This window comes from Canis aureus, chromosome 5 (assembly GCF_053574225.1).
Source record: "Canis aureus isolate CA01 chromosome 5, VMU_Caureus_v.1.0, whole genome shotgun sequence".
NCBI lineage: Eukaryota > Metazoa > Chordata > Mammalia > Carnivora > Canidae > Canis > Canis aureus.
The window spans coordinates 68,554,401-68,578,988 of NC_135615.1; the positions used below are offsets into that span (position 1 = coordinate 68,554,401).

The following is a 24,588-nucleotide window of genomic DNA, read 5'->3' on the forward strand; positions in this document are numbered from 1 at the left end:
CTATGTATCTTCCATCAAGCACACTAACATATGTAGAAGGGAATTCTTAGAAGGAAAAAAAGGAAAGGGGGCAAAATAAATATATGAAGCAATAATGGGAGAAATTTGATGAAGAACATTAATCAGCACATCTAAGAACCTCAGCAAATTCCAAGGAGAATAAATTCAGAGAGATCCACACATAGTCAAACTGTCAAAAAACAAAGAGAGCTGCTACTTAATACATACAAGAAGCCTCAATAAGATTAACAGCTGAGGGGCAACCTTGGTGGCTCAGCAGTTTAGCACCACCTTCAGCCCAGGGCGTGATCCTGGAGTCCCAGAACCGAGTCCCACATTGGGCTCCCTGCATGGAGCCTGCTTCTCCCTCTGCCTGTGTCTCTGCCTCTCTCTCTCTCTCTCCTCTCTGTGTATTCTCATGAATAAATAAATAAATAAAATCTTAAAAAAAAAAAAAAAAAGATTAACAGCTGACTTCTCACCAAAAACCACAGAAGCCAGAAGGGGATAGTATACTCAAAGTGCTATTCTGCATGTATGGGCAGCCTGGGTAGCTCAGTGGCTTAGTGCCGCCTTCAGCCCAGAATCTGCTTCAGCATGATCCTGGAGACCCGGGATCGAGTCCCACGACAAGCTCCCTGCATGGAGCCTACTTCTCCCTCTGCCTGTGTCTCTACCTCTCTCTCTCTCTCTCTCTCTCTCTCTCTCTGAATAAATAAATAAAATCTTAAAAAAAAAAAAAAAAGGAGTTCTGCATGTGGCAATGCTATCCTTCAAAAATGAAGAAATTTAGACATTCAGATATTCTTAGGTAAACAAAACAGATAATTCACCTCCAATAGACCAACCCTACAAGAAATGCTAAACTGAGAGGGCAACTGGACAGTAACTCAAATCCACACAATTAAGTTGAAAACACCAATAAGACTATAGATAAACATAAAATATGGTAATGCCTCATTTCCTATCTGTCTTAAAAGACAACTGCATAAAATGATCATTATAAATCTGTGTTGAGGGGATCCCTGGGTGGCTCATCAGTTTAGCACCTGCCTTCAGCCCATGGCGTGATCCTGGAGACCTGGGATCAAGTCCCATACCGGGCTCTCTGCATGGAGCCTGCTTCTCCCTCTGCTTGTGTCTCTGCCTCTCTCTCTCTCTGTCTTTCATGAATAAATAAAATCTTTTAATTAATAAATAAATAAATAAATCTGTGTTGATGGGTTGATAATGCATAAAAATATAATTTGTATAATAAGAGCAAGGAAGGAGGAAGACAATAGCTATTTTGGAGCAAAGTTGTTATATGCACTAGGAATTAAAGTTGATTTTTTAGTTAATATGCTAATTGTAATCCCCATGGCAACCACGAAAACCATAATTCAAAAAAGAGAAAAGAAAGTAGAGAATTAAAATGGTATACTAGAAAACATTTAACAAAGCATCAATGAAGAAATAGAATTTAAAAGACATAAGACCTGTACAGGGATCCCTGGGTGGCGCAGCGGTTTGGCGCCTGCCTTTGGCCCAGGGCGCGATCCTGGAGACCCGGGATCGAATCCCACGTCGGGCTCCCAGTGTATGGAGCCTGCTTCTCCCTCTGCCTGTGTCTCTGCGCCCCTCTCTCTCTCTCTGTGACTATCATAAATAAAAATAAAAATTAAAAAAAATAATAAATTAAAAAAAAAAAAGACCTGTACAAAACCAGAAGTAAATGGGAGACATAAATCCTACCTTATCAGTAATTACATCAAATGTAATTGGAATAAACACTCCTATCAAAAGACAGAGATTGGTACAATGGATAATTATAATATGACCCAATTATGTGCCATCTACAATTATGTATCTTTGAGACGCTTTAAGCGCAAAGATACAAAAAAATTGAGGGGTGCCTGGCTGGCTCATTCAATGGAGCATGTGACTCTTCACCTAAGAATTGTAAATTCAAGCCCTACATTGGGTATAGAGATTACTTTAAAAAAATAAAATCTTTTTTAAAAAGACATAAATCAGTTGAAATTAAAAAGATAGGGAAAATTATGCCATGCAAAGAGTAACCAAAAGAAAGCTGGAATTGCCATTCTAATATCAGATTAAACTAGACTTTAAGATAAAAAAATGTTACTAGAGACAAAGAAGGACACTTCATAATGATAATAAAAACGGCAGTCCATAAGGAAACTATAAAGATATTGGCACCTAATAACAGAGCATCTCAAATACACGAAGAATTGAGGAGAGAAATCAATAATTCAAAAATAAATTATTGGAGACTTTAATACCGTACTTCTAGCAGTGGATCAAATGAGGCATAATATCTAAAAAGAAAGAGAAAATGACGCTGTAAACCAACAAAACCTGACATTTATAGAACACTCCACCCAACCGGAGCAGGGTATGCATTCTTCTCAAGCACAACTGGAAAGTTCTCCAAAGTAGACCATATACTAGGTCACAAAACAAGCCTCAGTAATGGAAAATGATTGAAATCATCCCAAGTACATTCCCCAACTATAATGGGATGATATTAGAAATCATTAATATTTGAACATTCACAAATATATGGTAATTAACACACTCCTAAAAAATCTATGGGTCAAATAAGAAATCACAAGGGAAACTAGAAAATATTTGAGATGCAAGAGAGCAAAAACACAACATACCACAATATATAGGATGCATCTAAAGTGGTTTTTGGAAGGAAATTTAGTACTTTAAGTGCCTATATTAAGGAATAGGAACAATCTCAAATTGATAACCACCTTAAAAGATAGCCAACTAAACTAGCAAACTAAAACCAAAACAAGCAAAAGAAAAGACTCATATTACTAAAATCCAAAATAAAATAAGATTCTACTACCACCCTTCACAGAAATAAAAAGGTAACTACACGTACATATAGCCAATAACATTTGAAAAGGCACTCAGCATCATAAGTCATTAGGGAAATGCAAAAAAAGCCACAATGAGATACCACTTCACAACTACTGGAATGGCTATGATAAAAAACGAAACAACAACCACAACAGATAAAGTGTTAGCAAAGACGTGGAAAACTTAGAATCTTCATACATAATGGTGGGAATACAGAATGGTGCAACCATTTTGGAAAACATAAGTTGACACAAATACTTGTATGTGAATGTGCACAGCAGCATTTTTCATAAAAAGACCACACATTGTATGATTATATGAATCTCCAGAAGAAGCAACTCTATAAAGTAGATTTGTGGTTGCCCATAGCTGAAAGAGTAAGGGTTAGAAATAGAATAACTACTAATGAGAATGGGGTTTCTTTTTTTGGGTGATGAAAACATTCTAAAATTTGACCATGGTTATGGCTCAAAAACTTTTTTAAGGGATCCCTGGGTGGTGCAGTGGTTTGGCACCTGCCTTTGGCCCAGGGCGTGATCCTGGAGACCCGGGATCGAATCCCACGTCGGGCTCCCAGTGCATGGAGCCTGCTTCTACCTCTGCCTGTGTCTCTGCCTCTCTCTCTCTCTCTCTCTCTCTGTGTGTGACTATCATAAATAAATAAAAATTTTAAAAAAAAACTTTTTTAATATACTCAAAACCACTAATTGTACATTTTAAATGGGTGACGCCTATGGTATGTGAATTGTATCTCAATAAAGCTGCTTTCTTTGAAAAGTGAATCATTGATGGTAATGAACCAGACATTTCATTTAACATTTTTATCCTTAAAGAATTAAGTTTTGGCACCTGAATTGTTAACATTTTATCATTTTAATATTTGATGAGAGCAGTGTTTACAAAGATGCCTTTTTTTTTTTTTTTTAATAAATTTAGCTGGACAACTCAGCCAATCAGCACATTTAGCCCTCCAACTACCATACAATGTACTTGGTTTAGGTCGAAGTGCAAATTTCCTTGATCATCTTTATGTTGGCATTCCCCGTCCATCTGGAGAGAAGGTGAGTAAAAATTTATTTTGCTTACAATTAATCTGTGTCATAATATACACTATTCAAATATCTGAATTTAACAATTTGAATTTAATCGAATTTGAATTCGAATAATTGAAACTTTTTAAAAAGAATGTAGGAAAAGAAAGTGACCCATCTAAGCTTATCTTACATAGAACACATCATAACTTAAAGATATTGTTTCTACCACTGCTCATAAACCTCATGACCTCCTTTCCCTCTTTCCTGCTTTTAACTTCATCTTCAATATCTAAAGTAATACTTTATTTTGTTTCTTGTCATACTTCGCCTCCACTCGAATTTTAACTTCAAGCAGCACTTGTACATAGCACTTTGAACAGTGTCTGCTACACTGTTCAAGTAAATTAATGAATCCATAAGACGGAAAGAAAATCCTTCCCTGAAAAGATCTAAAAAATTGGCCAAAAGGGCACCAGAGCCTTGTTTGGGGCTTAATATATATATATAAATTTAGCTTACTCCATACCTAGAATTTCAATTAATTAAGGAGCACTTGAGCTTTTTCCTTACTTATTTAATAATAATTCTGTTTTTAAAGTATACTAGATGTTAAATGTTCTTAAATTCTTTTTCCAGTCTATACGAAAACAAGAGTGGACTGCAATCATTCCAAATTCCCAGCTAATTGTCATTCCATATCCTCACAATGTTCCTCGAAGGTAATGTCCTTGCTTGAACTGATTTTGGTAAAAATGCTGTCAACTCAGAATCATAGGTACAGTTACATCTTGTAAAAACTCTCTCTGTTCTACTGTGTTCCCATGAGTGCCATCATTTAATTTGCTTACAGCAAACGTTAAATGACTAAACATTCCTACACAAAAGGTCTCTGACTTTTTTTATAAAGAACAAATTAAGCCTTATTAGAAAAACAGCCAGTTAACTAATTAGGGATTTATACATATGCTGCTTAAATAAACTGATCTTCAGTTTACTAGCTGTAAATCCTAAAATTTCAGAATGCTGAATTTTTTTAATGATTTATTTATTTATTCATGAGAGACACAGACAGAGAGAGAGAGAAAGAGAGAGAGGCAGAGACACAGTCAGAGAGAGAAGCAGGCTCCCTGTGAGGAGCCTGATGTGGGACTCGATCCCAGATCCCAGGATCATGACCTGAGCCAAAGGCAAGCGCCCAGCCGCTGAGCCACCCAGGCGTCCCAGAATGCTGAATTTTTTTTATAACAAGCACTGATCTTTCTAATAAATGCTTGGGAAGTGGTATATATCCCACAGTGGTTAGGCACAAGTTTTAGAGTCAAACAGACCTAGGCTGGAAACTAAGATCCACTGCTGAGGGTCAATTTCTGCACCTTTTTCTACCATAAAAGGATGTAGACAAAATATGTTTCCGATAGTGCCCAGCATAGATTAAGTTTTCAGTGAAAGGTATTTTTATCTTATTAGCAGAATATATTCCTTAAAAAGAAAAAGAATATATTCCTCATATAGGAATAGCATTTAAATCTAAACCCCCCTGTTTTTTAAAAGTAGATGATAAAGATATTCACTAACACTTAAATTTCACTAGGAAGAAAAATAACCAGGGATGCCTGGGTGGCTCAGCAGTTGAGCATCTGCTTTCGGCCCAGGGTGTGATCTGGAGTTCGGGGATCGAGTCCCATATCAGGCTCCTTGCATGGAGCCTGCTTCTCCTGTCTCTGCCTTTCTCTGTGTCTCTTATGAATAAGTAAATTAAAATCTTTAAAAAAGAAAAGAAAAAAATAACCAAGGAGGAAGGGTGTAATGTATCTATGAATATGTAACCAACAAGGTCTGGCTTTGTTACATTCCTTCTCGAAATGCCGTGTATATTGTTCTTTATTAAATTTTTAGGTGGAGTATATTCAGTGGTTTGCTAGTACCAGTTCATGCCACCCCATGAACTGATTATATGCATGTTTTTCCCACCCTGTTCAGTGAGGTCACACGTCAGCTATGATGGGAGTATTTACAACATGAAAATTGACAACTGCCAATCAGGGCTTTTTCCCCATCCCAGAGAGCCCGTTTACCAGCATACCACAGGATGTATCTTATGTGGGTTAAAGGGCTTTAGAACCAAACTACTTAAGAAAATAACTTTATTACAACATTATGCTTGAAATAAGATAACATCACTAGAAGGGCACCTGACAGGCTCAGACAGTGGAGCACATGACTCTTGATTTCAGGGTTATGGGTTCGAGCCCCATGTAGGATACAGAGATTACTTAAAAATAAAATCTTAACAAATAAAAAAGATGGGATGCCTGGGTGACTCAGCGTTTGAGCGAGCGCCTGCCTTTGGCTCAGGGTGTGATCCCACGGGATCGAGTCCCACATCGGGCTTCCTGCATGGAGCCTGCTTCTCCCTCTGCCTACATCTCTGCCTCTCTTTCTGTGTCTCTCATGAATAAATAAATAAAATCTTAAAAAAAATAATATCACTAGAAACAGTTCTAATCTGCATTCAAATATTTTTTAATGAATCTGTATTATGTGTTTGTTATTTTTCTATACGTGAAATTTATAACAAAACTAAAAAATCTGTACCATGAGTAGGAAAAGGTTTTGATATTTCTATATGGTATAATATCATCACATAGAACAGTTTCTTAAAATAGAGTGGTAAGCAAAAGACAATAAAAGAAAAATGTATTTAGAGTATGTAATTAACCATTTGTGATTTGAAAAAGGTATCTGTGCATATATGTCTTTATCTGTATAGAATATCTCTGGAAGGATATGCAAAAAACTGTTAAGAATGACTGCTTCTGAGTAAGAAATTAAGGACTAGCCTTTTGTCCAATTTTTTACCAAGATTCCTATTTTCATGGTTTTAAGTCTGCTTAAGAACTACCCAAAAAAAGTCTCATGAAAGAACTTTTTCCTTTTTTTAAGTATGAGGTAAGCTACTGAAAATAGCTAACCTCAACTAACAATAATCGTTTTCCTAGTTTTCTTACTTTTGAGTTTCTGGAAAATTCTTTTATAGTTTTCTTTTATAATCTCAACATTTTTCATGTTTCCCTTGCTCTTTCTGAAGAACTGTTCTTTTCAAATTTATGTACATAATAAAAACTGAATTGATTTTAGTTTGAGGTGTATTTTGAGATTTATTGACTAGAGGCTAACTTACAGATCAATAAATTTTAATTATCCCAAAATAAGTCAATCGTACTTGCTATTCATCAGAATGATCTTACTTTCATTAAACTTTTAAAATGAAAATAGGCTGAATGGATTAGAAAACAAGCCCCATCTCTATGCTACCTACAAGAGATTCACCTCAGAAATAAAGACACAGACTGAAGGTGAAAGGAGAGGAAAGATGTTTCACGCAAGTGGGAACCAAAAGAAGCTGGGTAGCTATATTTATGTCAGACAAAACAGACTTTAAAACAAAGACTGATAAAAGACAAAGAAGGGCATTATAAAATATTATAGGAGTCAATCCAACAACAGGGTGTAACAATTGGAAATATTTAGGTGCCCAACACAGGATCACCTACATATATAAAGCAACTATTAACAGACCTAAAGGAAGAAACCGACAGTAATACAATAATAGTGACTTTAAAATGAAATTTATGCATTACCTATTTTCAGAGACAACAAAATTCTTTGTACATAACCACCTACAATGTTGATGATATAGACCTCAGTTTTAAGCTTTTCGGAGTTTGCAAGTACTGTATTATGTGGACTGTTTTAGAAGAAAGAACTAGTTCTATTTATACTATGGTCTACATATTGCCATTAACACTAAGGGACTAAAAGTGATTTTCTAAGAAGTCTCAACATCATTATAGTAATATAAACCCTCCAACATGTTACAGAAATGATTGAAGTGTTTTTACACAAGCCATCTATTCTCACCCCCTTAGATATATGGCTGGTTTAGTTGCCCATAATACATATGTGAACAGAGATAAAAAAAATAAGGTGATACAAGATCTTATCAAAATTAGGTTTCAGATTCAGCAAGTAAATCGAGATGTAAAAAAAAGTCTCCAATTGTTCTAAGTACCCTTAATAAGTTTACGTAAGAATAATTCTCATAGGATCAAAGAAAAATAATGAAGCATCTCATCAGAAATTCTGTTCTTTTCCAGTTCTCTGAGTAAAATCTGAACTCTGTAGGATCATCAATATTCTTAAAACCCTATCTAAATTTATTGCTGTTGTTTTATGTCTAGTGAATGGATAGATGGGAGAATGAATTAATGGATGAATCATCTGATTCATTAATTAATAGCTATTTGCTTTTGGGACTCAGTAGAATTTTGTTATTTTTCAGTAAAATGTGTAATTTTAATGATTCTGTTTTATCTGCAGCTGGAGTGCCAAGCTATATCTTACACCAAGTAACATTGTTCTACTTACTGCTATAGCTCTCATCGGTGTCTGTGTTTTCATCTTGGCAATAATTGGCATTTTACATTGGCAGGAAAAGGTTTGTTCATTTAAGTGAAACATTAACTCTTGTTAATTTATAATAGTAATATATTGCTCTCTAAAAATACTAAATAGTATAGACTTTTTTCAAAAGACTAAGATTTTGTGATTTTTCACATTCTATCCATAATGTCCTCTTTTTAATTATAATTTCTTTCATCCCCTTAAGTTACTGGTGTCTCTTAGCAACTCATACAAATCACAGAAAATTATTTTAAAACTTCAGTGCTATACAATAGTAATAAAATGATCACCCCACAATTCCCAGGTATATAGAAAAACTTAATTAGAAATAATGTCATAAAGGCCCAAAAAATAATAATCATTTTTTAACTGGCCTGTGTTTATTATCTACTGTTAGAGCCACGAACACTTTTTTCCAGGAATAATGGCTATGCCTATATAAAGAATTAGAACACAGAGAGGTTAAATGATTTTCTCAGGTATGGGTGTGAAGTAACAACTAAAGTGATAAACGTCTTTTCCATCTATAAAATATTCTTTGCACTAAACTAAACATTTTCCTATTCTTTAGAATAATGGTTAAATAATATTTAAAAACAACAGTCCTGGGCAGCCTGGGTGGCTCAGCGGTTTAGCACTGCCTTCAGCCCAGGGCCTGATCCTGGAGACCCAGGATGGAGTCCCATGTCGGGCTCCCTGCATGGAGCCTGCTTCTCCCTCTGCCTATGTCTCTGCTTCTCTCTCTCTTTCTCTCTCTCTCTCTGTCTCTCATGAGTAAATAAATAAAATCTTTTTTTAAAAAGTGTAGATTTTTTTATACAGTGTTTATGAGGAGGAAAAAGGAGACTATCACATAAATTTACTAGCAGTTTAGATATAAATTGAAAAAGCTAATTTCTATGAAAATGTGGATATGAATTATACATGAATTAATATGAATATATGTTAAAGTATGTAACTAGCAGGTTCCAACAGTGTTTCCCAAAAAAGATTTCTTCATGTCATAAAAGTGTTTCCGTTTTTTGTACCTTCTCTGTTTTGAATGTCATGCCCATCATAATCATTTTTTGTAAACTAAATTTACCATGTGCTGTAGCTGTTGGGAACTTAGGGAGAAGAGATCTTAATTGTTCTGATAAATGTTCATAGGTTTGTCTCTTCCTAAAAAAGTACTCCATTACACTTTAAAAAGGATAAAAGAAACTTATACATTCATGTACTTTTAAGATTGCAACTGAAGACATAAAATAAAGGGTAATTCTACATACTTTTGTCCAGAAGTGTCAGAACATAGTCTGAAGAACATAGCTCTAGACCTATAAAAGGAAGAAAAATAATTTCATTAATTTCTCAGATCACCTGATTATAGTATAAACATAGTAATAATGATACAGTGGCAAAAAATTGAAGTTTTAAATACAGATGTAGATTTAGCCATGTATACTCTCCTATGGTACTGTGCTTCATCTCTACCTCTTTGACCACTTCTCATTCACCTAGCTGGGTGCTCCTTTTCTACCCATTCCTAAACACAGTGTCTGCCCTAAGCCATCCTCTTTCTACACTTTTCCTGCCAATTTTATCCAAAACCATAGCTCAAACTATCACCTCAAATATCCCTAACACTCATCTGTTCCTAAAGTTCTCTTAGCCCATTTCCAGCTGTATCCATGACATCTCTACCTAGACCACTTAAAACAAATACTTTAAAGCTTTGTCTCTCTTCTTTCCCACCTACTTATAAGATTTGATCAGTTGCCCTACTGATTCTGCTTCCATAACAATCTCTGTAGCTGACTCCACTTCTACATTCTTACTCTCAGGGCTTTGTCCTGTTCAGTCCTGCCTAGTCTCCCTGAATCTATTCTCTCCCTTTTCACTCCATTGATCACACTGCTGTCTTTATAACTCATCAAGTTTAGCCTTAATGATATCACTCCTCGGCTCAAAAATCCCTGCCTAAAATGTGTCAACTCCTTAACCTAGCCTTCATAGAACTTCCCTGTGACTCCATCATATACGTTTCCAACCATGTTTGTTTCACATATTCCCTGCTCCTGCCCAAGTTCCCGTGAGCGCACCTATTCTACTCCAAGCTTGGAAGGAATGCCTCTTCTCCTCTATTTTCCATAAATATTTTCTTTCCAAAGCTCTCCCTTTCCTCACTCCAACCTACAAGTAATCTCTCTCCCAGAATATTAGTGATATTTTTCTTTTTTTCCCTGAAATAGTTATTCAATATGTTTCACTTTTTTCTTTAAGTTTCTTGAGAACACGATACAAAACTCCGAATTTTTTTTAATCCCTCAAAATACCAAGCACAGTACTTTGCTGGGAGTGGAGGTCAATGAATATATGCTAAATCAATAGGTTAATGCCAAAATAATTAAGTTACTTAGATTCATTTATTAACATCAGTATTAAGAATGGGAAAAGTATAATAGGTCATTCCACCATTGTAGATTCTAATATTTACTACTACTTTCAAATAAATAAGAAATGATAACAAACTAATATTTTAGGAACATTTCTTATTGTTTTTAAATTCAATTACTGGGTTATTAATTATAAAATAGGTACTGTAAACTATAAAAATTTTATAAGATGATTACTTAATAAAATCATATCTTTTATCTATTTGCTTAGAGATTTGTTTTTTTTTCATTACTTTTTATTTCAGAAATAAGTCTTCTCTTGACCTTTTCCTATCATTTATAAACTAGTCTAAAATTCTTTTTCAGAAAGCAGATGATAGAGAAAAACGACAAGAAGCCCATCGGTTTCATTTTGATGCTATGTGACTTGCCTTTAATATTACATAATGGAACGGCTACTCACTTGATTAACTGGAACACTAAATTTGGCTGATAGAAGAAATTAAGGGACTTTGAATATTATTTATAAATGATGTATCCTTTGGTAATTATTGAAAAGTATTCAAATAAATATGGTCTGAACATGTCACAAGCTCTTTTTTTAAAGCACTTTGTATACAATAATTTGGGTTATTTAAATGTGCTGTACATTTTTGTTCCTTTGTGGAATGTGTTGCATGTACTCAGGTGTTTATGTATTTATAATCTTACTAGAATAATGATGATGGAAAAAGACATGTATAAATTAAAAAAATGAGCAGAGATTTTGTGTTCCACTTGAATGGGTCTTGCTTCTTATTCTAACAATACGAATTATACCTTTGCGAATGTATCACAGATAAAGTTTTTTCACCTTTGTCATAGCAGGTGATAGCACACAGGATACAGCTAGGGTACTCTGGCTTTGGAATTGCAGTCCAACAGACTTGCCTTAAATTCCTGGTTCCACCACTTACAAGCTGTTTGAATTTGGCTAATTGTTAACCTCTGTGAGCCTTGTTTTCTTGTTTACAAATGGGGCTAGTAATACTACTCACTTGGGTTTATAAACATCAGATGGGATGATGTATGTGGAGTGCTTAGCTTGGTGCCTAGCACAAAATTAGTTAACTGCTCAATAAGTGGTAGTTGTCGTGATTATTATTTTTAGGTTTTGTTTTTTTTTTTTACAGATTTCTACAACTAATTATCAAAATATTTAGACTCAATAGAATGTTATTTTCAGGCATGAGAAAATCATATTCTTTGGAAGACCTAAATTCTTAGTAGTTGGCATTACATAACAATTTAGTATTTGCTCATATGAACTAAAAATTATAGTACCCTCCGAGAATTAATGTGCACTAAAAATTTTCATTTCAACACTGATCCTTATCATGTGATAATGAGGAATGTCTGATTTCTTGAAAGGAACTGCTGTAGATAGCATCTAAGAATGCAAATATTCAACCACATTTTTATTCTCAAAAGCATATTGGAATCTCTAATTTACATTCAGACTTCAATGCAAATTTTTATGAACTTCACTTCACCAAAATATTACTTTAAGACTTACACCTAAGACTGGGAAAAGTTTATATATCAATGCTATTAATTTTCTAATATGCAGTGGACATGTGATGGCTATAAAACACAAAAACCCATCTAAAAACAATAATTTTGTTCTTCATGTTATTTTTTTCTTTACAGTTCATTGACAATGGCATGTGTATAAGTGGTTTACTTTGTGTATCTAAGCATGTTAATGTGTCTCCTTAATAAATACTGTGTATTGAAACAAAGTATTTTTGATGAGTTTGTAAGTATTTTTTAAGTATAAAGTCTAAATCATTTATCTGGACCATAAGACAGAGGTAAAGTGACTCACCTATTGCCTCCTTGTGAGTTCATGCAAGACCGGAATCACCTGACTACAGTACTCGACAACAACACTGCAAGGCACAATTCCACACTCTCCTAAAGACTATTGAGCTAAGTATCTCTCGATTGATACAGCATGAGTTTTAAAACTCACTTGGAGTCAGGATCTATGAGGAGTATGTTATAAGCAAAGAAAATGTTAAAGAGAAAAAAAGAAAAGAGGAAGGAATACTTCACAACTCCCTTAATAAGGTCAATATTTCCCTAATGCCAAAACCGAGTACATATATAATGACCAAGTGGATTACATCCAAAATGAAAAACTAATTTCACTATTTGAGGGAGGAAAAAGCAGTATAACTCACCATATTAGTAAATTAGAAAAACCCTCTTTATTTTCTCAGAGAAAACTTAACAAATCTAACATCCATTCCTGATTTTCTTTAATCTAGGCAAACTATGAATAGAAAGAACTTCCTTAAATTTAAAGGGCTTTTTTTTTAAATATGCAGCTAACAGTCTACTTCATGGTGAGATTGAATGCCTTCTGCCAATGATTAGGTACAAGGCAAGGATGTCCTCTCCCATTGATACTTTTCCACAAAGTACTAGAAATCTTAATGAAAGTAATAAAGAAAAGGAAATAAAAGGCATACAGATTGGAAAGGAAGAAATAAAACTATTCCTATTAGTAGATGACATGAGTATCCAGAATATTCCCAGGAATCTATACACACACACACGCACACACATACACAAAACCTCCTAGAACTAAGTGAATTTAGCAAGTTCAGCAGGACACAAGGTCAACACACAATCAATCATTTATATATGAAGACAATGAGCAATTGGAAGTTGACATTTTTTTAAGTACTATTTAAAACAGATACAATAATGAAATTCTTTTTAAAAGATGTATTTACTTAGAGCACATGAGCAGAAGGAATGGAATACCAGCAGACTCCCTGCTGAGCAGGGAGCCCAATGCTGGGCTCAATCCCAAAACCCTGAGATCCATGACCTGAGCCAAAATCAAAAGTTGGATGTTTAACCAGCTGAGCCACCCAGGTGCCCCTGAAATTCTTATGTAGACCTATAACAAAGCATTCATGGGATTTGTATGCAGAAAACTACAAAATGCTAATGAAAGAAATCAAGGAAGATTTGAAAGTAAAGACACTGTTCATGGATTGGAAGATTCAACCTATTAAAGATGCGAATGAACATTCCCCAAAATGATCTATAGATTTGATACTATCCTTATCAAAATCCTAGCAGTATTTTTTTTAACTATACATTATAAACTTTATATAAAAGAAGGAACTAGAACAGCTTAAAATAATTTTGAAAAAGAAGGTAAAAATGGAGGAATCAAACTATCTGATTTTAAGACTTCCGTTAAATCTTATAATAGGGGATCCCTGGATGGCTCAGCGGTTTAGCGCCTGCCTTCAGCCCAAGGTGTGGTCCTAGAGTCCCAGGATCAAGTCCCACATCGGGCTCCCTGCATGGAGTCTGCTTCTCCTCCTGCCTATTTCTCTGCCTCTCTCTCTCTCTCTCTCTCTCTTTCTGTCATTCATGAATAAATAAATAAAATCTTTTTTAAAAATCTTGTAATAAAGTTAGTAACTGAGAGAGTGTGGTATTGACAAAAAGATGGACACACAGAGCAATGGAACAAAACAAAGGGTCCAGAAAGAAACTTACACAAATATAGCTATTTGATTTTTGACAAGAGTGTAAAAGTGATTCAATGGAAGGCAGTCTTTTCAACAGATAGTGTTAGAACAATTGGTCAAACAACAGCAAAGAAAAAGAACTTAACCTAAACCTCACACCTTCTATGATAATTAACTCAGAATGGTTCATAAACTGCAGCACCTGAGTGGTGAGGTCAGTTAAGCATCCAATCCTTGGTTTTGGCTCAGGTCATGATCTCAGAGTTATGAAAATGTGGAACTTAAGACTCTCTCCTTCTTCCTCTGTCCCTCCTCCCCAAGCTCTCTCACTCTCACAATCAATCAATCAATCTTAAAAATGGATCATAAATGTAAAACATAAAACTATAGGCTTTTAGAAGAAAACAGAATATCTTCACAAACTGGAGTTAGGCAAAAAGTCCTTAAGAATGACACCAAAAGTATGATCCATAAAAGAAAGTATTGATAAATTTGACTTCTAAATTAAAGACATTTTCTTTGCCAAAACCAGCTTCAAGACTATGAATAGACGATTGGGGTGTTGGGTGGCTCAGTGGTTTAAGCATCTGCCTTCAGCTCAAGCCATGATCCCAGGGTCCTGGGATTAAGCCCCACAGGGGCTTGTTGCTCAGCACAGTCTGCTCCTCCCTTTGCCTCTACCCCCAGTTTGTGCCCTCTCTCTCAAATAAATCATAAAATCTTTTTTAAAAAGACTATGAATAGACAAGCTGCACACGGGAAGAAAATTTTTGCAAATCACATATCCAACAATGGGCTTATATGCAGAATGTATCCAGAACCCTTAAATGTCAACAATACATAATCCAATTTAAAAGTGGGCAAGAACTTGGATATGTCACTAAAAAAAGGTACACAATTGGCAACTAATCACATGAAAAGATACCCCACATCATTAGCTGCTAGGTAAATGAATATTAAAATCATGAAAAGATACCATTACACACATAACAGCTAAAACAAAAAAAATATTTGAATTCTAAGTGCTGACATGGATGAGGAACAACTGTATCAACTAGAATTCTCATATTCCTGATCAGAATACAGCACTCTCTGGAGATGGTTTTTTTTTTTTTTTTTTTTTGAGATGGTTTCTAAAGTCAACTGCACCTTTATATATGAGCAAATCAGAAACAAAATGGATTTTAAAACAGGTAACATTTACAAAAGCATCAAAGTCAACTATCCTTGAATCAATAACACAAGATGTATCACATCTCTATGGGGTTAATGATAAAACTTTCTTCAGAAACATTAAAGGAGTCTTCAATAAAAGTACATCTATACCATATTCATAGACAGGAAGACAAAGTATCATAAAGATGTCAAATCATCCCAAACTCTAGTCAAGAACCCAATGCATTGTTGTTATTGGTGCTGCTGCTAAACTTGACAAGTTGTTTCTAAAATGCATGTGGAAATACAAAGGGCCAAAAATAGCCCGGAGAATCCTGAAAAAGAACAAAGAACTTGATTCGTCAGATATCTAAACTTAATATAAAGTTATAATGATTAATACAGTATAGTATTAGTGAAGAGACAGATGGATTCCAGACCTAAACATGAATGCAGGGCAGTCCCTGTGGCGCAGCGATTTAGCGCCACCTGCAGCCCAGGGTGTGATCCTGGAGACCCAGGATCGAGTCCCACATCAGGCTCCCTAGGAGGAGCCTGCTTCTCTCTCTGCCTGTGTCTCTGTGTGTCTCTCTCTCTAATGAATAAATAAATCTTAAAACACACACACACACACACAAAAGAAATAAAACTTCACTTATACCCTGAAGCTCCCCATGTGCTTGTGCCTGATTATAATCTTCTCCCAATTTCTTAGTTTATCACTATTATCATTTCCTTCCTTTAGTTTTCTTTTTGTTCTTCCTCAAGGAACATAACTATTTTTCTCTTTTTGAAAAATGAAGTATAGTTGACATACAATCTTCTATTCATTACAGGTGTACAACATAATGATTTGGCAATTGTACGCATTACAAAATGTTTACCACGGTAAATGTAGTTACCCTCTGTTGCCGTATGAAGTTTACACTCTTACTATATTCCCTCTGCTGTACTTTTCATCTTGTGACATATTTATTGTGGAACCGAGATTTTGTACTTCTTAATCCCCTTTACCTATTTTGCTCATCCCTTCACTCCTCTCTGGGAACCACCAATTTGTTCTCTATATTTATGAGTCTGTATCTGATGATTTGTTTACTTAATTTCCATTTCCCAAACTTGAACACCTTTTTACATGTTTCTTGGCTACTCGGATTTCCTTTTTTTAGTGAATGACCTTTTCAAAACTTTTGTGCAATTTTTTACTGGGCTGTCTTTTCAAATAATTTTGTAGACTTTCTCTATTTTGGATAATTAGTCAGTTATATGTGTTGAAATATTTCCTTTCATTTTATGGCTTGTCTTCATCCTTTTAATAGTGTCTGTGATGAATAGAAGTTGTTAATTTTAATGTGCTCCTGTACATAAAGAATTTGCCATATAGTGTTTTTATTGACTTGAATAAGAAACCCATCCCTACCTCAGGATCATGAAGTTATTTATGTGTTTTTAGTTATTAAATACTAAAAGCTGGTAAATTTGCATTCATGTTCATTTTTTTATTTTTTTATTTTTTAAAAGATTTTATTTATTTATTCATAGAGACACACACAGAGAGAGAGGCAGAGACACAGGCAGAAGGAGAAGCAGGCTCCATGCAGGAGCATGGAAAGCAGATGCTCAACTGCTGAGCCACCCAGGCATCCTGAAGTTTTATTTCTTGATCTGGGTGTTGTTTACATGGCACTTAGCTTTATAATTAAACTGTACATACATGTTTGTTTTAGATACTTTTCCATGTATTGTATTCCACAATTTTTTAAAAATCTTAAAAAGTTTCCCAAAGAATCTTTCATAGATCACATATCTAGAAAGTGTTTCATTACAAACCTTATATATAAATCATAAAAAATAGAGATTTGTTGCTAATAATTGCAATAATTTAGACACAACTTCCTTTAAAAATGAAAATTGAATAACACCAATATATAGTTAAATATATTTGCATTCTAATCACACCAGCATTAATAGCATAGGAGTACATAGCAAGCAGCACAAATATTCAGTGCATCAAGGCCTTAAGTTGAACATATGAGAGTTACTCTATCTAGCAAACATTACCAAATAACTATATGAAGAATTTTACAGTTTAATATATGGTTTCATGTTTTATGAATAAAAAAAGCATTCATTTCAGTTTGCAGTAACCAGGTTTAAGCATAAAGTAAACAGATATTTCAAAATGGGATTTTGGCTTTTAAGAAAATGACACCAGGGGCGCCTGGGTGGCTCAGTTGGTTAAGTGCTGAATCTTGATTGCAGTTCAGGTCATGATCTCAGTCAGGGTCATGAGATCAAAGCCCTGAGTTGGGCTGCGTGCTGGGTGTGGAGCCTGCTTAAGACACATACACATTCTCTCTCTCTCTCTCTCTCTCTCTCTCTGCACCCCCCCCCACTTCGAAAAAAAAGAAAAAGAAAATGATACATATATGTTAGCAATATTGTTCTAAGAAATATCATTAGGATCTTTCTTGGTTTTTTACGATCAAATGAAAGTACCTGATCAGAAATTCTCTTGATAAAGCTGAGATACGGGGCAGCCCCGGTGGCACAGCGGTTTAGCGCCACCTCCAGCCAGGGGTGTGATCCTGGAGACCTGGGATCGGGTCCCACGTCGGGCTCCCAGCGTGGAGCCTGCTTCTCCCTCTGCCTGTGTCTCTGCCTCTCTCTCTGTGTCCCAATAAATAAATAAAACCTTAAAAAAAAAATAAAAACTTCTTGCTTTGCAATTACACTAAGCAGAAATTTGGAAACAAGTAGAGGTGACAGTGTTACTGAAAGAACTCATGTTGACATCCTGGAAGCAGCTCTTCAAAGTCATCAACACAAATAGTTTTGGTTCATGACTGTATGAATATATGGACTAAATTGTGTCCCCCATGCCCTACATTCATATATTGAAGCTCTAATCCTCAATGTGACTGAATGTGGAGACTGGGCTTCTGAGCATATAATTAAGGTCAAATGAGGTCATAAGGGTAGGACCTTAATGCAATCTGAGTGGTGTCCTTATTACAGGAATAGAAATGAAGAGTTGGCAGTGCACAAAGGAAGGGCCATGTAAGAGAAAGCAAGAAGTCTGCGGTCTGCAGGCCAGGAAGAGAAGTCTCACCAGAAACTAAGCCCACGTGCACCTTGATTCTGGACTTCCAGCCTCCCAAACTGTGAGAAAATAACATCTCTATTGTTTAAGCCACTAAGTCTGTAGTATTTTGTTATGGTAGCCCAAGCAGAATAATATGACTTAAAATTCTTTCCTGGGCAGCCTGGGTGGCTCAGCGGTTTAGTGCCACCTTCAGCCCAGGGGGTGATCCTGGAGACCTGGGATCGAGTCCCACATCAGGCTCCCTCATGGAGCCTGCTTCTCCCTCTGCCTGTGTCTGTTTCTCTCTCTCTCTCTCTCTCTCATAAATAAAATCTTAAAAAAAAATTTTTTTCTTTTCCTCCTTTCTTTCCCTAAAAAAGCCCTACAGATATATAATAACAATGTATCACTTTTCACCATATTTTGCCATCACCCTTGCCATATCCATACACTGTAAGAAAAGTGGTGTGAGACCCCCCTGTCATAACAGTAAAAATAGATTTTTCTGTACATCAGCTAGGTTATGTAAATTCCTCTGTCTTCCTTAATCATTATAGCTTTGCATTAGTCTGCTCAGGCTTCCATTAAAAATGCCATAGACTGTGTGGCTTAAGCAACATTTCTTTTGTCACAGTTCTGAAGGCTGGAAGTCCCACATCAAGGCTCCAGCTTCTGGTGAGAACTCTTCCTGGCTTACAGATTGCTACCTTCTCACTATGTCCACCCAGGGCATTTCCTTTGTGCTGGAGTGTCAAGGAGAGGGGAGCTCTCTCTGGTATCTCTTTTTATCAGGACACTAATCCCATTAGATCAGTGCCCCACCCTCATTTAACCTTAGAGGTCGCATCTCCAAATAGTCATTGGAGGTTAGGATTTCAATGCATGGATTGTAAGGGAAACAAACATTCAGTTCATAAAAATCTCTAAACATAACAACCTGCCTTCCTAGGTTATCATTTAATAAAATGTTAGAGCTCCCAAACTCTAGTGGAAAAGAGAGACAACAAAAAGCTGTTCGGTATATAAGCATTGAGATAAAATGCTATATGTTTTAAATGACTCATTTCATAGTAAGTAAATGCTACATACCATTCAAGTGCTAGAAGGGATTTAGTCGGAGAAAAGCAAGTTTAAACTATGATTCTGTGAGGAGGTGGAGAGGCTATTCCTATGCCTTGAACACTCAGGAGGGATGCAATGAAAGCAGAGTTCCAATCACCTGGGAACTGGAAGGTAATCTGGGAACAGACTTGAGCACTACTGGGTGGTCTTCCAGGGAAATAATAATTCAAATACAGAACTCTCCAACTGAGAGATATGCAAAGTGCTTTCATTTTGATTTAGTTAACATATGGCCACACAGTAGTCCCAGCTATGATCTGTGCTTTATCACGTTCCTTGAAAAAATCCACCACCGACAATTACACTAGCACGGCCAAAAGACAGGTGTCTTAAAAGGAAGCAAAAACTGAGCATTCCCAATCTACTCCTTGGGAATCTACATCTCAGCCAAGAACCTAGAGGAAAAAAACCTTTTTAGGCTTCATCAAAATGGTTCTACCAGTAAGAGCTACTAGGCCAAATGAGTCCTGTGTATATACTTTTTAAATTAATGGCTCTAAACACCCGCACCCCCTTCACTATATCCTCAACTGAACTGCCAGATTGGTCTTCCCAGAGCTGCATTACTCCACTATTAAAAACTATGCCTCTGGCCTCCCGAATCAAGCCCAAACCCCTCTGCTTAGCATTTGAACAAGAATCTCCACAATCAAAGCCCACCATATTCTATTTTATCTTTACCGCCAGACAGAACACTTGCCCCAAATGCAATGCCAACCCTTGCTTCTTGCCTGACTTGAAAGTTCTCCTTCCTTCTCTCCTCTACATTCACCATCCACAGACTTTTCATTCTGTCTCCTCCTTCATGAAGCATTCCCTGATGACATCACACTCTGATTCTTCAGTCAACAATTATGCATTAAGAACCTATTCTGTTCCAGAAGTTGAGAGGGCTCCTTCCTCCTAATTCTTTCTGTCCACATTATCTGTGACTTACATTTAACACTCTTACTACTGTCCTACTCTTCCCATATGTCACTTTATATTTGTGGGAAAGGATCTTAAATGTTTTATTTAGCAGCTGGTTTTTGTGTGCAATCTCACAAGCGACTTGTGATTTGTAGGTGATTTGTCTTGGGAACCAGCATATGCACGTCTTTTACACCGCCCATAGCACATGATGAAGGGCTAAATATCTTGCTATTTAATTGCTGTTAAGTATGTTTTCACTTTCAAACGTTGTGAATACTTTTGTGCCTTTCTTAGAGGGACAGAAGGAAAGAGGGAAGAGGTTGACATCCCTAGAATTTGTTCAGTTGCCTAACATTGTCCTTAACTATATAACTCGTTAACAAGTATTTATAGAGTTCCTATTACCGGTCAGATACAGGCACAAACGTTCCATTATGGTAGAGCCTTAATCAGTCTTAATTCACCAGCACCTATTGCTGTTTTCTGCACATAGTTAGCACTCAGTACGTGTTGAGCGACTATATGAATGTAGCCTCCTGCTGTCAAGCAGCTCTTATTTTAGCGGTGTAGGGGTAAATGGGATATAGGTGACGAACAAATAAGATGAGCCAGGTGATTTCAGAGCATGATCATTACTGTGAGAAAAATAAGACGGGATAATTAACATTATGCAGTTTGCCAGTTTGGGCTCATTGGGGTTTTTTGTCGTTTTTTAATCAGCAGAGTCAAGCGACCCCATGAGCACGGCTTAGTGGACAAGATGCCAGTCTCTGGAGGCAGATTTCCCGGATTCACAACCCGGCCTCCTCCCTCGCCGGGAGTCTCTGGACCAATTACTTAACCTGTCTGGCCTCGACACCCCCATCCTCTAACAGTACCGACCGCACGGGGTGGGTGTGAGGGTTAAAGAGAGGCGATGCGGAGCGCAAAGTACTGGGAGCCGTGCGGGCCGCCGAGGGAAGCCCCCCGGAAGCAGCGGGATCCCCAGGGCCTCGGTTAACTCACCTGGCGCCGAGGGAGGCGAGCCCCCCCGCCCCTCCCCCCGCGGCAGGTTGTGAGCAGGGGCCAGCCGGGCAGAGCTCTGACCTTGACCTGGGGTCCCTGGGGCTGAGGGGTCAGGTCCCCCGTCCGCCGGCGGGGGCAGAGGAGACGGGCTGGCGGGCCACGCGGGGGCGGCGCGGGCGGGAGGCCTCGAGGGCTCCGCCGGCGCCCCAGGGCGCCCCCGGCGGGGGAGGGGCCGGCTCGGCCCTCCCCGCCGCCCGCGGCCCGGAGCAGCGCCCCCCGCCCCCGCCCCTCGCGGCCCCGCCCCCGGCCCCGGCCCTGGTCCCGGCCCAACGGGCGCGGGCGCGCAGCCCCCCGGGGGCGCGAGGCCGCGGGCGGGCCCTCCTGGCGATTGGCCGGGCGGGCGCGGGGAGGGCGCGGGGAGGGCGCGGGGGGCACGCGGGCGGCTGGCGGGCGGGGCGGGGGCGGGCACATGCGCGCAGGCGGCGCGGCCGGCACGCGGCGCTCGCGCTCCCGGCTTAAATGAGCCTGGGCTGCCCGCGCCCGCCACTTCGGAGCTGCCCGTGCGGGCGCTGCCCCTCGCGCCAGCGCGCCTGGGCTCGCGGGCGGCCGATGGGACGGAGCGCCGCGGAGCTGGAGGCGGCGCCCGTCGGGGGGCTCGGGCAGCGCGGGAGCCCGCCGCGGGGCTCGGGCATGGCGGGCGGCCGGACCTGAGCCCTGCCCCGCGGGGAGGCAGCCTGCGGGCCGGCGATGGGGGCCGGGCCGTGAGCGCCGCTGGCCGCCGCCGCTTGGGCCCCTCGCGAGGCGCCGGGCCGCCCGGGAACATGGCCCTGGAGCAGCTGTGCGCGGTCCTCAAAGGTAAGCGCGGGGCCCGGACGGCGCCCCCTGCGGGCGGAGGCCGGCGTCCCCGCGTCCCTCCCGGGCGCCCGCGCGCCTCTTTGTCTGGTCCGCGCGGGTCGCCGGGTGCACCTGCCCGCCCGGCGCGGCTGCCCCAGCCTCCTGCGGGCCGGCAGGCTCCGGGGCGCTCCGGGGCGCGCGGGGGGCCGGGGAGCAGCGGCGCGGCGGGGCCCTCCGAGCCGTTCGCGCCCCTTCTTGCAATTCCGCTCATGGCTTTGCAAAGTTGTGGGGTTCGTGCAAGTGGGGCCGAGGCCGTTCTCCCTCGGCCTTTGATGACAGAAAGTCATTCCCCGCGGACAACAAAAGCCCCCGCCGAGGCGCCGCGGAGCAGCTCTCGGAAAGCCCCGCGCCGGCGGGGGGCGGGCGGGGGGCGGGCGGCGGGCGGCCGAAGGGCCTGTGCGCCGGGCCGGGTCCCACCTGCTGCGGCCGCGGAGGCTGCGGCACCACTGCGGGCGCCGCGACCCGGCCCGGCCCGGCCCGGCCCGCCGCCTCCCGGGACCTCGGAGCGCCGCGCCGCGGCCGCCTGCCGGGTTCGCTCTGCCTCCCGAACCGGGAACTAACACGGCGGCTCGCCAAGTGCACGAAGCTCCCGAACGTGCTCAACGGCTTCGCCTCTCCCTGGAGGTGTTGATTCTAGATAGAAATATATTGACGTAGATAATTAAGACTGTGATACAAAGTTGCTTCCGAAACTCGGGTGGCATAAATCCTTTGCTCGGTCGTCAGAGGAAAACCGCCACCGAAACGGGGCTTCCCCCTCTCCCCCCCGCTGATTGAAATTGAAAACTGAAGAGCTACGTTGCTCAGGCTGTGAAATGTGTTCTTTTATATTGGGTCAGGAGTTAAGGTTTTGTATTAGCAGCGTTACATGGAGCTTATTGTAGCCCGGTATTCGCACAGTGACAAATGGTGGGTGTTTTTTTCCCCCATTCCGGATTAACACTTTTTTTTTTTTTTCAGATTCATTAGAAAATTCAGTGTAATTTTGCTTTTAATTTTAACTGGACAAATTACCTGCTTTCCAGATTTTCCTGAGCTTTTAGCAGTTCAACTTAAAATGTTTACCCACTGGACACTTACAGTTTGTATCAAGGTAACCCAGTTACCTAGTGCACACTTCACTCATCCATGAATTCCTAGTGGTTTCTTCATTACATTAAAATTTAAAACTCGGGTGTTAATTTCATATAGTTTTCCTATATATAAATCTGATTTATATAGCCATTCCGTGGAAATTAAGATTGTCGTATTCTCTCAAAATAAATCGTGTGTGCACAGTAGTTTCTTCTGATGGTGCTCCGTTATCCGAATGTGCCTCATTGTCCTGATCGCTTTAAGGTCATCAACATCATGACAGTCCATCCGGGCAGCCCTGTTCTAGAGCCCTACCTGCCCAACTTCAGGGAACTGAGCTGGATAGGACAGATTCCCTGATCCTCCTGAATGAAGGGGTTTTTTGCAGCTTCTCTGCCTCTGCCTTGGTCGTTGGTGCACACTGCCCTCTCTGGCCACCGTGGTAAAGCACTGAGCTGTTGCACCTTTCAGGAAAAGATTCTGTGCTGATGGCAGAGCCAACAGTGAAAACAGTGTAGTATCTGGCTTTTCTTTTTAATGTACAGTAAATCTTACAGTAGTTTTACATGCTAGAGTGTTTTAAGGGTCAAGCTAACTTACAGTTGTAGGCTAGCTAGAGATGAAAGACTATTAAGTCTTCTAAAGTTTGTGTGCTTGTAAATATGGGGAATTGGTCTGGGGAGATTCAAGAAATTAACAAAACTTGATTCTGAGAAGGGAATCTGGGAGAGGACAGAGCGAAGGGAAGACTTCTCTTTCACTGCACCCTCATTTGTAGCACTTGATTTTTTTTTTTTTTTTTTTTACCAAATGTGTGTCACCTATACAAAAATTGTTATTTTTAATTTTAAAAATTATCTTTTGGTAAAACACTGGATTTTCCTAGTGTTTCCATTCATTGTGTGCGTCAAGGCAAGAAAAACAGCCCTTAAGTGTCCTGTGAGGTGAATTGCTTCAACACTGAAGAGGTTCTTATCAGAAGCAGTTATTTAATATTTGCATAATTATGGATATTACCTACCAAAAGCCTTGTTTGCAGTATTATGGTCAGT

The 24,588-nt window shown here is 39.3% G+C and overlaps 2 protein-coding genes and 1 long non-coding RNA gene across 53 annotated transcripts in view; 2 read left to right on the forward strand and 1 right to left on the reverse strand.

Annotated features, from left to right (window-relative positions):
* Positions 1-12,534, forward strand: part of ITFG1 (integrin alpha FG-GAP repeat containing 1) — a 291,906-nt gene extending 279,372 nt beyond the window's left edge. For all 3 annotated transcript variants that reach the window (XM_077898547.1, XM_077898546.1, XM_077898545.1), the window contains exons 15-18: positions 3,814-3,938; positions 4,548-4,630; positions 8,292-8,409; positions 11,117-12,534. In XM_077898547.1, the coding sequence (XP_077754673.1) occupies positions 3,814-3,938; positions 4,548-4,630; positions 8,292-8,409; positions 11,117-11,176 (386 nt within the window). In that variant the 3' untranslated portion in view covers positions 11,177-12,534. The remainder of the gene's footprint in view (positions 1-3,813; positions 3,939-4,547; positions 4,631-8,291; positions 8,410-11,116) is intronic.
* The window catches only part of LOC144314452 (uncharacterized), a 97,981-nt gene that overhangs the window by 49,562 nt on the left and 23,831 nt on the right, over positions 1-24,588 (reverse strand). For 19 of the 48 annotated variants that reach the window (XR_013380340.1, XR_013380353.1, XR_013380368.1 and 16 more), the window contains one exon: positions 9,644-9,691. This is a non-coding gene — a long non-coding RNA (uncharacterized LOC144314452). Of the gene's footprint in view, positions 1-1,478; positions 1,639-9,643; positions 9,692-17,943; positions 18,140-20,332; positions 20,570-21,568; positions 21,818-24,588 lie in introns of those variants that run through there. The other 29 variants (XR_013380372.1, XR_013380350.1, XR_013380363.1 and 26 more) reach the window with 14 other exon arrangements.
* NETO2 (neuropilin and tolloid like 2) overlaps positions 22,106-24,588 on the forward strand; it is a 59,246-nt gene continuing 56,763 nt past the window's right edge. For both annotated transcript variants that reach the window (XM_077898549.1, XM_077898550.1), the window contains exon 1: positions 22,106-22,423. In XM_077898549.1, coding sequence (XP_077754675.1) covers positions 22,390-22,423 — 34 coding nt within the window. In that variant the 5' untranslated portion in view covers positions 22,106-22,389. The remainder of the gene's footprint in view (positions 22,424-24,588) is intronic.